We start from the raw sequence: 13,839 nt of genomic DNA, 5'->3' as shown, positions 1-13,839 counted from the left end.
GAAGAAATAAATCTGGAAAATTTGATAAGCTGAAAATCTGGTTAACTGTTGGCAAACTGACCATGAGTAGTGATTCTCAGAGTTTGGCATGAGTGGATGAAAACATAATTACCTGGCCCCACACGCAGAGGTTCTAGCCCGGTAGGGCTGGAGTGGGGCCCAAGAACCTGCATTTCTAACAGCTCCCACGTCATGCTCATGCTGTTGGCCCAGGATCGCACTTCTAGAACCACTGTATTAGAGCTAGGCTTGGCAGAGGCTGGTCAAAGGAATGAATAAATGACAGATGGATTGGCCTCGCCTTGGCCTCCAGAACCTTCTGTGTGCATCTGAAGCCTACTGTCTAGGGTCTCCTGGCAATGCCTCTGGCAGCCTCAAGCCGCACCCCCCCCCCAACTTGGAGGGAGGCAGCCAGCCTTCGGAAACACCAGCCCTTGTGTGGGGACTCTCATTTCCTGCTCAGGCTATAGCCTGCAGGAAAATGGGTCCCATACCAGACCTCAGGGGCCAGCGGGTGGAGGGTCAGAGGGAACAGGCACAAGAGTGAGGCCCTATTTATAGAGTAGCTATGGCTAGTGATTACAGGGCTGGGCCACACCACCCACTCCACCCTTCCCACCACACAGATCAGAAGAACCTACAGTCTAGTGGGATGGGCAGGCTGGCCACGGAAGGGGACAGATGGGTCTAGGAGGGTCAGAAGGGGATTGTCTTGAAGATCCCTGGAGCCAGTCCCCCACTCTGGGAAGCTGGGGTTTGGCTCTGAGGGCAGGGTGGCCCCAAAGAGGCATTCCCCAACCTCCACTCTGGTTGCCCCTAGCCTCTCTTGGCCTGTGTCCTCTCCACCCTGCAGCCCCTCCATGAGGCTTCAGGTCCCAGGCTCCCTGCCAAGGGCACCAATGAGCAGACAAGCCAGGGAGAGCCAGGCAGCAGGCCCAGTCTCACAGCCAGGGAGGAGCCTGGGCCCGCCCAGGGCAGCCACAGGCAAAACCGCAATGGGGTTCTATGGGGTTCTGCTTTGAAAAAGGAAACAAAAATAGAGAAGATTATGGAAGGGGCTGGGTGCGGGGAGAGGGTGGTGGAAGGGAGGTGGGAGGGACTAGGGGGTGCCAAAGATGCAGACAGAGAAAGAGACAGAGCTACACACAGTGATGGGGACAGAGGCTGGCAGAAGGAGAAACGGGGAGATCATAGTAGTAGAACAGCTGGAGTTTTGAAATAGCTCAGAGTGAACCAGCTGGGGTTGAAGGGGAGGAAGCGATGTGGGGTGAGCTGCCCACAGTCTGGGAAAGCCCAGTGCCCATGCCTAGAGGGCTCCAGGCCATGGAAACCAGGCAGCCCCAGCCTCATGAGCAGACCACAGTCCCAGTCCAGGAGACCAGTGTGAAGACCAACCCAACACCCTGCAGGGCCCACTGCGTGTGGGCAGGAAGCCCCTAAGAGAGCATGGCAACTGGCAAAAGAGGCAGTGTTTTGGCAGGGTTGGGGAGTCAGGGAAGAGGCAGCTGGGGCACAGCCCTGGGCTCAGCCAGCAGCTGGCACTGTGCTCAGTGCTTTGCAGATATTGACACACTTACTCCTGTCAGGTAGAAACTATTATTTTCTGCATTTGACAGATAGGGAAACTGAGGCTCAAAGAGGAAAAGAAACATGCCTGAGGCCTCAGAGCAAGTAAAGCCCAGGAACAGGATCTCACCCCAGACCAGAGCACATGTAATGCATCAGAGGGCATATCTCCTGGGCACCCATTCTGCCCAGTGCACAGCCTGGTCCATCCTCACAAAACCTATAGGTAAGTGGCTGAGCCACCACAAAGGGCAACAGAAAGCGGAAACCCAATACATGGCCCTTTGCACACCCGCCCCTAAGGAAAGGCTTTGGCTGCCCCTTGGAGCCGGGCAGGGTGCAAGTCATTCTGTGGGCAACTTGAAACTTCACTCTTTTGGGGGGAAAATACTGTTTGGTGATTCCCAGTCCAGTGAGCAAAGATTACAACATGTGGTTTCTGGTTAATAAGTTCTAGCTGGGCATAGTGTTGCAAGACCAGACAGGCAGGGACAGCCAGACCCAAACAGCACCGACAGGCCCTGGGGACCTTGCTGGGGGAGTGGGAGGGAGGGTTTCCCCAGCCCATTCAGTCCCCTCAGTGACCTGGGACTTCAGGGCTGACCTGCATGTCTCCAGGTCAGGGACATTCCCTCTGGTAATCAGGCCCATGGAGGAACACATTAACAAGACCTTCAAAAATAAAAAAAAAATCCCACTTTTTTTCCCCCCCCTCTTCACTTCTATTTAAAATTCAAACTCAATTTTTTGAACTCCATAAACCACCTGGAATGGAACCCCTGATCTGGCCAGATGATCTTGGGTATAATCTCATCACCTCTGCCTCCAGAATGATCAGGAACCGCCCCTGTCCCCCAACCCCTCCTTTGTAGTCAGCTCAGGGCAGCAAGATCCTTTGGCTATGTCAAGGACAATCACTAGAGTCTCCTCATTCAGCTTCTTATTTCTCTTCCTTCTACTTTGGTTATATTTAAAACCCACACGGCTTCCAACTTGTTAACAATAAATTCCTGTTCCTTCCCAGATGCCCTCCTGGTGCACCTCCCACCTTCCACTTACCCCCAGCTCCAGCCACACTGGTCTTTCTGCCAAGCAATGAATACATTAGGTGAGCTCCCACCTCAGGACTTTTGCACTGTTCCTTGGCTGGGATGCTCCTTCAGGAGCCCTTATGCTTTAGAGTAAACACTTCATGTTCAGATTTCAACTCTGAAGTCTCTGGAAAGAGGGTCTCTCCAGTGAGCCGCACTCCACACCAGGATCTTTCCGCTTCTCCTTTTAATTTATTCATGGCACTTGTTACCACTGAGATAATGTGGTTTATATATGGGTTGACATCTGGCTGCCTCTTCAGAAGGTCAGCTCTGTGCGGGGACTGTCTTGATTTCTTGTAATTCTCACCTAAGGTCAGTGAATATTTACTTAAAGACTGATAGCCACTTGTGGCCACAGGGAGAGTACGCCAGTTCCTGGTATGCCATTCAAGACCACCCATTAACACCTAATTTATAGTACCTTTCTGGCTTCCACCCCACCACCTCTTCTCATGAACCCAGAGCTCCGCCCACAGCACAGCCCTTAACACACCGGGACTTTTCACTCCTCCATGCTTTTGTCTGTGCCATTCTCTCTGCCCAAAATCCCCCCTCTTCATTTTCCCACCTGGTGAACTCCTATGCAGCCTTCAAAGCCCAACCCAAATATTCCTGCCCTGCAGAGTAGGAAGCATAAAGGTTAGGGATTTAGACTAGGATTTAAATCCTGTCCCCCACACTTCCTAGCTGGGTGACCTTGAGCAAGTCACTTCCCTGCTCCTGATCTTAGACTCTTTCTCTGCAAAATGGGATTACTAATGCTTACTCTAGTGGGCCATCCGTCTTGCCAGCTAGCCTTTTCTCATGGCACTCTCCAGAGGCCTGACAGGTGCCTCTGAGCCCTGGGCACTCTAGCAGTCTCTGAGAACGGACAGCAGTGTGGTGAGCATCTATTTATTCGGCTGCCAGCAGCCACTCCCCTCCTTTGGCGAGCCCACTTGATTTCCCTTCAGGAAGGAACCTGCTCACCTTTCATCCACATGTTTCTGATAAGCATCCTTCTCCCATAGCGGCTGGGATAGACATGTGACCAGGCCCAGCCAATCAGAGCATGCCATCCCGTTCTGCCACAGCCAGTGGCTCAGAGGTCGACACCAGGTGACCCAATTCCGGCCAGTATGACACATCCTTGAGACCCTGCCTGGCATTATTAGTAAAAGAGCCCTCCCTTTGGACTGAGGGAGCTAAAAGTGAGGCAACCATAGAGAAAAGCCAAACCTAGAGCTGGAGACATGGTTTCAGCCCCTGGATGCACCCATTCTTGAAGGCAGCCACATCTGGCTTAAGTGGGCAGGAGTTGGGATGTCCGCACTGAGACACTGTCCTCTGGGTGGCTCCCAGTCTCCGGTTCCTCACTTGCCGGTGAGGGCCCAAGGGCCATGACTGAGAAAGGAGCCAGAGCATGCAGAGTCCCGGACTGGGGCCCCACTCTGCAAGGGAGAGGAGGGAGAGTCTATGGGATGGGGTCCTGCAGGGGGCTCCGCGAGAGGCAGGGGACATGGGGCACCAGGCAGGTGGGGGTGGTGTAGAGGGCAAGATGCCTGCTCCAGCCTCCTCTGGCTACCCCGCAGAGATCCCTGGCTTTTGCACTGAGGGGCCGCTGCCGGGTCCTCAAGGGACCCTGCTCAGCTCCAAGCCTCACTGACCCACCTGAGCCCTGGCACCCCAGCTCCCTGACTCCCCAGTAGTCACTGGGCATTTCTGCATTTATTCTGTGTAGAACCAAAATACCGTTTTTTCATTGAAAGCAATGGCTGCCTCTCGGACTACTATGTTGCCTGGCCACAGGGGCACCCTATCAGAGACCCTGCATTTAGTCTGTACAGTTGTCTCTGTGGCCTGAGTCCCCAGGTGCTGTGGTGCCAGAGAAGGAAGGGCATGGAGAGGGAGAAGGAGGGAGAGCCAAGGTCCCCACCCGAGCTTCCTGAGTCCTTCCTCATCTGGAGACTTGACGGGAAGGATGGTAGGAGAGAAGAAATCTGTGAGCACACCTCACCCTTGGACCTCAGACAGGGAGCACTGGACCCCAAGAGAAGAGCTGTGGCTGGAAGAAAGGAAGGCCACAGTCCAGCCTGGAAGGAAGGGACGGGCTCCACTGGGAATAAGCCCCCCCCCCCAACCTCTTTGCTACTCTTCCTTCCCTGCCCCCAACCCCAGGTCTCCCGGAAGTGGACAGAGACTCCCAACCTCAGGGAAGATGCTCAACTCCTACAAACCTAGAAAGTGGGTCCAGCCCCTCCCCATGCAACCACTGTGAACCAGAGGTAGGAGATTTAAGGGGGTGCATGGAGACTCTCCCTGTGGGTGCCTCTGGGGACAGAGGATGCAAACTGGCAATTTGGATTTTTAATATTAAAAATGTAAGGTCTGCACAGGCAGGGGTATTAATAAGTTTGGATCCCAGTCCTAGAAAGGCACCTCGCATGAGCGCATGCCCAGCAAATATGTGGTCGACAGAGTTACATTGCTATGCCCAGGCAGGGACACAGAGGAAGCAAAGGGTAGAAGGGGACAAGAGGGGACAGTGGAGGTGCCACTGGGACCCTGGTGTGAGGGTGGGTGTTGAGGGCAGTGGTATCCTGGGCAGCTGTCCCACCTTGCCCCCAGCATCTTCTTCATTCCCCAGGACCCTGTGACTGAGCACTAGATCAGCATTAGGAGAATCCTGGGGGGCGAGGGGGTACCAGGGTGGGCTGCTCCAGACTTCCCCACTAGTAAATGGGCCCCAGGCCTATAGTGGCAGCCTCTCAGGGGTCCCCTGCCCAATGTGTGGCAACACCTTCTGCTTTGGAGAAGGAGGGGACTGCACCAGTCTTGCATGCCTAGAGTAAGGTGCTGACACTCCCTGTGCCTTGGAGCCCTATTCCCAGGCCAGAGGCTCACTCCCTCCCCACCCCACTCCCCACCCTGCCTTCAACTTGGAACACAGCTTCAGGGACATGCTTAGAGATGCCAAGGGTCCTACTGAGGCCATTTTCAGAGTCCCTGGACAGAAGGATCCACCTCCAGCTGGTTGGCAGAAGGCCTTTCCACCCAGCAGTCTGCCCTTGGCGTCTGCCCGGTGCCTGTGGGCTCAACATTAGAACACCCTCACTGGCTTCTGAGCTCAGGGGGTTTAGCTCATGGCTGGGGTAGGGGGGACAGCAGGGGTGGGTGGGTAGGTTGGTTTGATTAACCTTCTTTTGTCATAGCCAAGGTGTCAAGGTGTTCAAATAACAGGGAAGCCCAGCGGGGCACATGGCCCAGGCAAAGACTAGGAAGGGGGGGGGGCATGAGTCCCTCTCTCTAGCTCCTGCTCTCCTGGGTCTTGCAGGAGAGGGTTAGAAGGAAAAGGAACAAAGCACAGAGAGTGACCAGTGCTTTGGCTCATTTCTCTTTTCTCAAACCTGGGTAGAGGAGGTAGCAGTCGAGATATGTCCCAGGAGGGGAGACCCATACAACCCCAGAGATATAGACATGCAGATGCCTACTGAATCGTACCTACTCTTTTGTAGATACCCCTGAGACACACCCCCACACCAGGACCCAGACGCTCTCGCCTTTTCTCTCTCTCACACCTCACCCCAGGGGCTGAGCTCTGGGGGCTGGGAGTCCAGGTCCTGAGTAAACATTTGTCCCTGAATGACTGGGTGGACAGAAACTGTCCTACGGTCACAGACCCTGGGATCACAGCCCCACCGTGCTAGGGGACACGCTGCTCAGCTAGGACACAGGAGCACCTGCTGTGAACCTGGAGCATCACTCTCAGATGGCCAGCCTGCTCACAGAAAGGGGGTGGTGGTAGAAACTGTCCAGAGCTCCCTTCCACGGGCTTGGCGAGGGCTGCAGATCTGGGTGGCTGAGTCCAGACATGGGGGAAACAGTGCAAGTAGCAGGGTGACTGGGTGAACACTAGGGAGGCCTCTCCAAGGGGTGCTCACCTGGACCCCAGCTACACCCTGGCCTCCAGCCCGGAGGCAGGCATGAGGGTTTGAGGGAAAGCAGGAGAAGGAAACCCCTTACCCCAGGATGAAGGGAGCACAATGTTACCCCTAATCATGACAGCTGACCCTAATCATGAGTCCTAAACATGACCAGCCACTTTCTCTGTGCTGTCTCCTTAACTCCTTTAACTTCATCTCCCCAGAAGCCCTATAAGGAAGAACTATAAGAACTATAAGAGCTCCATGTGATAGGTGGGAGTACTGAGGACCTAGGAGGAGAGGGAATGGGTCATCCAGCAGGTAAGGCTGTGAAATGACCTTTATTCACTAATCTAGACCCAGCCAGGGGGGTGAGTGCCCCCCCCAAATAGATTCTTCAGTCTCATCTCTTGGGCCACCTTGACCCCATGGCCCAAAGTCCCTGCCCACCCTAGGGGGCGTGGTTATCTACTCCCTGGGACTCTGTCTGGGAGTCACCAAAGATGGGGCTCTGAGGATTCTCACAGCCCACACAGGGTAAGGGCCGGGAGTAGAGGCCGACCCCCTACCCACCCGTCCCTGATCCCTACCCCAACACACTCAGAGCCAGGAAAGGCAAACAGAGCCAGAGACCGGAACACACTGCTGACGAGGCATCTCAGCCCCCAGGCAGACTGTGTAGCCTGCGGCTTAGCCATCCACACCTGTCCCTCACTTTCTCTGGCCTTAGTTTCCCACTTTTCAGTGGGGAGGAGACGAAGTGAAGTAAGACTCAGCACACACCTAGCCAGAGCAGCTACTTTGCACTGCGGACTCATGACGAGTTGCCTCAGTTTCTCCAACCAGACCATGCAATGTGTGCGGAGGAGCCCCAAGTCCTTACCACTGTGGACTTCGGGGCGGAGCAGGGTGCTCCAGGCAGCGGGTGACTGTGGCACAGAGGGACCACCTTTAGGACCAGGCAGCGCCAAGCTTCTCCAACCCACCCAAGTTTATGCTAAGGGACTTCGGGGCGCCAATGGGTGTGGGGGCAAGGTAAATGAGGCTGCCTTCCTGGGTGGGCCCAATGCTCTTGGCCACCCACAACTGACCCCGGTCCCTGCGCACAGGCTATGAGGCCCCAAACGATCACGTCTCTTGGTCGTTGAGAGACCAACTCCCGAGGGACCCAACACCCTTGCGGGGAGCTGGGCCATGGGTGGGGGCGCCTAGTGCCTTTCTGCACCCACCCACCCCCACCTCGCCCCCCCACCTCGCCCGCCCCCCACCCCGAGACCGGGAGGAGACAGCAGGTGCCCCCCGTGTAGGGGCCCGACGGGCACTCACCCGGGCTCAGGGCGCGGGGCGCGGCGCCCAGGAGTAGGAGCGCAGCACCCAGACACGCGGCGGCCAGGGCGCGCCGCGGCCAGCAGCGCCTCCCCATGCTGTGCAGGGCCCGCGGGGCTGCAGTCCGCCTTGCCCGGCGGGGGCAACAGTGCCCGGTCCGGGACCCGCCCCGGGACCCGCCCCGCCGGGTCCCGCCCGCCCGGCGGCGCGTACCAAGACACGGCACGGGGGTGCGAGGGCCCTGCTCGCGGGGGGCAGGGTGGCGCGGCGGCAGACCGCTGGGGACTGCGGAGGTGCGCGACGGCGGGTGGCGAGCCTCTCTCGTTCGGCCTGCACGCCACACACCCCATCAAGTGGGGCAGCAGTCCAGGGCGCAAAGGGTGGAGACTGGGTGGAAAGAGCCCTTTCGCCGGTGACGCTCCGCCCCCTTCAGTTTGCCCTGGGGTACCATCCTCCACCCAAGGCCAAGAAGCCTTGTCATCAAAGTGGCAGATCAGCGGGTGGGTCGGAAGAGCACTGTGTCCTCGGTGTTTTTTCGCGGCCTCGCATGCCAGGGGGCTAAGGGCTGGTACGGGGGAAAAGCCCTCTGTCCATAACCCTCCCCGCACCCCGCCCCGATCGTCCATCCCCAGTACCAGGCCTAAGAGTGCCTCTTACTTCCCCCTGTAGCCCTGTTTTCCACAGGTGTCTCCAGGTCCCTCCCGAACTCTGGATTAAGTAGGTCCTGGCCAGCTCTGGGAGGAGAGGTGGGAGTTCTCAGTTCGCGCCCTACTGGGAGTCGGGGCTGTTGTGCTTCACCTGGTCCCAGCAAGGGATCCGCACTCCACGAACGCACTCAGCTTGCTGAGGACCCCTGTGTGTGGGGCGATGAGAGTGAAGTCCCACATTTGAACGATAAACATCCAGCTAGCCCTGTGGGGTGGGAAGACCAGGGATCAGGCCTGACCCCAGTGCCTTGCTGCCCAGAAGTCAGGCTAACAGGGAACCAAGGGTGCAGCTGATACCGTATGCAGGTGTGTGTGTGTGTGTGTGTGTGTGTGCGCGCGCGTGCGCGCGCACCTGCGTGAACATTTAGCGGTGTGAGTGTGTGGGAAAGGGTGCTGCTGCAGTGAACTACAGTTTTATAGTCGCTCTTGAAAAATCCGATTCCAAACCCTGCAGGTGCCACTTAACCATTGTGTGAGATCAGGAAATTTGCCTAAGCTCTCTGTGCCCCAATTCCCTGTACAATGGATCAGTGCGCGCCATCTAAATCCTACATATTCGTGATGAATTAATTTATTTTTGCAATTACTGCCTGTTCCTGGCAAAAGACTGGTTTCTCTTACAGTGGTGATCACAAAAGTTCTTTCCTATTGTATTTACTGAGGTTTTAAAGGTCTGTTTAAGGAAACATATTAAGTAAATGATAGTTCTGCGGCTCAAAGAGACGGCTCCAAACGGTGATGATAGGTCTCAAATGGCAGAGAAGTGGGAAACACAGTTCACAGATCAAAACAGAAGCTCATTATTATGACTTTCCGGATGGCCTGGACGGAGAGCCTTGGCACGGGCCCAGATTTCCAGCTATCCGCGGGCCCAGTGGGTCCCAAATCTAATCTACACATGCATTCCAGATCCTCCCCCAGCCCACATTCTCTATAAGGGGTCCCAGCCTCTGGGTCCTTGGTCTCCTGGGCTGCCACCTGGTGGCCAAAGTTGAGAATAATACCTCAGCCTATCCCTGTGGAGAAAATTCCTGGAGACTGGATCCCTAGAGACCCATGGGGGTGCCTCAGTGTAGGGTCTTGGGATGGAGGGGTTGAATATGCCTTGCCAGAGGCCCAGGGCCTCAGTATCTTCCCTATGAAGACACCTTGTGCAGCCTCTGTCCTCTTAAAGGGGCTCACATTCATTCATTCAGCAGATATTGAATTACCTATTCTGTGTTGGGGCTCGGGGGGACAGAACAAGACAGGGTCTTTGCCCTCATGAAATTTACATTATAGAATGGGTAGGGCACAGAAAACAGGAATAAAAATATAAGATCATGCCAGGTGGTAAATGGTGCGATAAAGAGAATAAAGCAAGATAAAGAATGGGAAGTGTGTATACTGCCCCTAAGGAGTGAGGGTGACAGGCACTGGCCTCAGGGAGGATGTGACACTTGAGCCAGGTGGAGAGGAGCCACACAGGTATCTGGAGGAGGACATTTCCAGGCAGAGGACCAGCCCCTGCTGAAGCCCTGATGCCGTGTGCCAGGAGCCGTTAACTAACAAATTGCCCTAAAACTTAGCAGCTTAAAACAACCATTTAAATTTTGCTCACAAGAAAGACAATGATCATACGGTTTCACTCATCTGTGGAATTTAAGAAACAAAACAGAGGAACATAGGGGAAGGGAGGGAAAAATAAAATAAGACAAAATCAGAGAAGGAAACAAACCATAAGAGACTCTTAATTCTAGGAAACAAACTGAACATTGCTGCACGGGGAGGGGGTTGGGGGATGGGGCCACTGGGTGACAGGCATTAAGGAGGGCGCATCATAAAATGAGCACTGGGTGTTCTGTACAACTCTGAAACTAATAATACACTATATGTTAATTGATTTCAAATAAAGTAAAATTTTTTAATAAAAAAATAAATTTTGCTCACCATTTGTGGGTCAAGATTTGGGGAAGGGGCTGAGTTCGATGCTTCTCACTGGGGGCCTCATCCTACTGCATCAGAGGGCAGCTGAGACTGGCCATCTGGAGCCTGGCCGGGGTTGGCCATCCCTGATGGCTCCCTCATGTGCCAGAGGTCAGCTGGGCGGTTGACCTGGGCACCTCTGCATGGCGCACCCCAGCCTGGGGTCCCAGGGTACTTGGGCTGCTCCATAGAGTCTAGACTTCCTTCTGTTTGTTTCCCGATAATCACTAAGTTTGACCCAGACTCAGAGGGCAGGACCATACCCCAGCATCACTGAGAGAAGCACCCAAGCAAGGATTGGTCGGCAGGTTTTACAACCACCACTGGTGTGAACAAGGAGCAGGAAGGAGGCTCTGGAGTCGATGAGAGTGGATAGAGAAGTCAGAGAGGCAAGCAGGTGGTCTACATCCCCAGAGTGTCCTGGGCCACATGTGGGTTAGTCTAAGCAGTCTGCAGTTGTGTTGCTAATCGGCTGAAGGTGGCTGGGAGAAGGTGGGGGGCCAGGAGAGAGGCTGGAGCTGTCTCTGGGAGAGAAGATGGGCATGGACCTGGGTGGGGTGCTCTCAGTGTCCAGGGTGTATTTTTAAGTTAGAGGGGTTGGGTCAGGGTGGTTCAGGGGACGGTATCCCAGGTGATAAAGTGGATGGAGAACTAGGAGGGGAGGCTGAGACCAGGCTGATGGTTCAAGAGACAGAAATCCTGCCTGCATCAGGAAGGCCAGCTGGATACCACAGAGATTGGGGTCCGGTGTGGCCTGGACTGGGGGGCACCTGGAAGGCAAGGCTGGGATTATAGTGCTGGTCACCAGGTGCTGCTGGGAGGAGAGTCTGGCTAGGACAGAAGCAGCCACCGGGGTCAACCAGGGGGAAACTAAGGCAGGCACCTGACGGCTGGAGAGAGGCCCCGTCCATCACCAGGGAGGCACATACTGAGCGAAACTGGGTTTGGCTTTTAGTGCCTGCCTGCCTTTCTTTACTCCTTATTAGTTTAAATTTTTTATTTATTTGGTTTGTTCATGGAGCAAAATTCAAAACACCAGAGGTTTTTTCAAATGAGGTGAAATTACATACCATAAAATTAATCATTTTAAAGTGTACAGTTCCCTGGCATTTAGTACATTGACAATGTTGAAAGTGTCAGAGTTCTACAGTGAGAAGTCTCCTTCCCTTGCCAGTTCTTTGTAGTGTACACACACACACACACACACACACACACACATTGTTCTTTTCCTTGCTTTTTGATACAGGCAACAACTGGAAAGTGAACAGTATCGTAGCAGATGTTTATTCCGTGACAGGCATTAAGATGTGCCTCATGTGTTCTTATTTAATCCTCGGACGCACCCCGTGAGGGAAGTACTGTTACTACTTCCATCTTACAAATGAGGAAACCGAAGCACAGGAAGGCGAGTAACTTACCCAAAGATACACAGCGAGCGGGTGGTAGAGTCCGTCTGGCCTATGTAACATCTGCGACCTCATCCTTTTACCTAGCTTGTACGATGTTTTTAAAAATGAAGTTATTTATTTTGCAATTCTTGTAGATTTGTGTTGTAAGAAACAATCCCTTGTGCCCCATTCTCCCATCGGTAACATCCTGCAAAACTGCAGAGCTGTGTCATAACCAGGACGTCGGCGCTGATAAAATCCACCCATGTTTAAAACCATTTTCTAACAGACTGCAAACATTTCAAAATGAGGAGATCTTACAAAAGCTGATTTCTGGCGTATTTGCCAGATGAGGTCTGCCAGGGGGACCTCAAGAGCGGCTGGGAGGGTGCATAGAGCCCGAGCTCTGGGTTCTGAGGGTTCAGATCCAGCTTCGTGGTCTTAGTTCCTGCCACCCCTCTCCACCTCAGCTTCTGCATCCATAGAACGGGACGGTGAACTCCGCGGGGCTGACGAGCGGACAAAGTGAACTGGATCACGTGACATGCTCCGAAGCGTGCATTTAGTACTCGGAAGATGTTTGTTGTTCTTCTCCCCTTGCCTCGAGTAGGTACTGCCCTTGGTGCTTACACAACTCGTTTGTGCCTCCCGCAGCCTGAGTGGTGAATTACCACCCACTTGCGTAGACTGGGACGAGGCCCAAGGACACAGGGCTGGTTAGGAACTGAGCTAGATTAACACCCAAATGTGTTGCTTTCCCCGGACCACCTGGATTCTAGTGCGGTTGGTTCCTGGCTGTGCGAGTGGGACCCGGGCCTCAGTTTCCCCGTCTGCAACACACGACTGATTAGGAGCACCTTCCTGCAAAGTTGTTAGTGAAATCAAGGATGAGAGCCGTCTCCAGCCGGGCCCTTCACAGAGAGCTTTGGGTAGGGGATGAAGCAGTGTGTACCTCATTGGGAGTCGAGAAGAGTACACCTGCTGCTGGGGGGGGGGGGTACTGCCCGCCTTCTGCATAGACCATGCGATCTGTGCCAGCTTCAGTACCACACGCCTCCCCATCATCGAGATACCAGCCCAGCATCGCCTGCGTGGGTAAGACTGCCAAAGCAAACCCCCACATTACAGCCCACCAGCTCTCCAAAGCTGGGACCTAGAAAACAGCCCCTTGAGGCCAACACCCCACTAACAGGACAGACAGACCCCTGAGCAGCTGTCTCCCCAGCATGAAGCCTGCCTCTCCCCAGAACACTGCCCCCGCCTCAGTCAATACTGCAGGCAGCCAGGCTAGGGGCCAACGACCCAATGACCTAATCATGGCTCCTTCTGCAGAACCTGGGCCCAGTGAGGCGCTGGAGGAGGTGGCCATGGAGCGGAAGGTCCCCGCCCTCTGGACCGTGACTGAGAGGTCTCTGCCTGACTTCCCCACAGAGCCGGCCTCCGTCTCAGCCTCAGCCAGACATGTCCAGCTTCCAGGCACTATGCTCCGGCCTGCCGCTGCGGCCCCTCCCGGAGAACCGGGGCCGCTGGGCTGGGGTGCCCCACGCACCGGTCAGGACGCCCAGCCTCAGCCCCGCGGAGGAGCAGGTAAGAAGTCGGGCCCCATTCCCGCCAGGCCTTTTGCCCTCTGGTGCCGTATGGACGGTCCGGATGGACACTCCTATTTCTGCTGTCTCTGCGGGAGCTGCAGCTTCTCGACCCAACCTCCCATCCCTGCGGGCCAGAGCCTCCTGAGGGGAGGTCATGGCATGAGGGAAGCCAGTGTGTTCCCCACTGCACCCGCCTCCTCATGTTCTCCCCAACTACCATGACCGATGGGCATCCCGTGGCTCAAGGTCATCCAGCCGGGGAGCAGGGTGGACACTGTGGCTGCCTCCTCAGGGGACTGAAG

General features: G+C 55.1%; 2 protein-coding genes across 2 annotated transcripts in view; one reads left to right on the top strand and one right to left on the bottom strand.

The window, feature by feature from the left end:
* CHST13 (carbohydrate sulfotransferase 13) overlaps nucleotides 1–8,201 on the bottom strand; it is a 30,911-nt gene extending 22,710 nt beyond the window's left edge. The window contains exon 1 of the mRNA XM_080826592.1: nucleotides 7,889–8,201. Within this exon, the coding sequence (XP_080682718.1) occupies nucleotides 7,889–7,985 (97 nt within the window). The 5' untranslated portion in view covers nucleotides 7,986–8,201. The remainder of the gene's footprint in view (nucleotides 1–7,888) is intronic.
* Nucleotides 8,202–13,380: 5,179 nt separating this feature from the next.
* UROC1 (urocanate hydratase 1) overlaps nucleotides 13,381–13,839 on the top strand; it is a 42,226-nt gene continuing 41,767 nt past the window's right edge. The window contains exon 1 of the mRNA XM_080798451.1: nucleotides 13,381–13,535. Within this exon, the coding sequence (XP_080654577.1) occupies nucleotides 13,410–13,535 (126 nt within the window). The 5' untranslated portion in view covers nucleotides 13,381–13,409. The remainder of the gene's footprint in view (nucleotides 13,536–13,839) is intronic.

Source organism: Martes martes (genome assembly GCF_963455335.1).
Source record: "Martes martes genome assembly, chromosome: 1".
Classification (NCBI taxonomy): domain Eukaryota; kingdom Metazoa; phylum Chordata; class Mammalia; order Carnivora; family Mustelidae; genus Martes; species Martes martes.
Note: the sequence above shows the minus strand (reverse complement) of the source record. Positions and strands in the feature narration are given on the sequence as shown.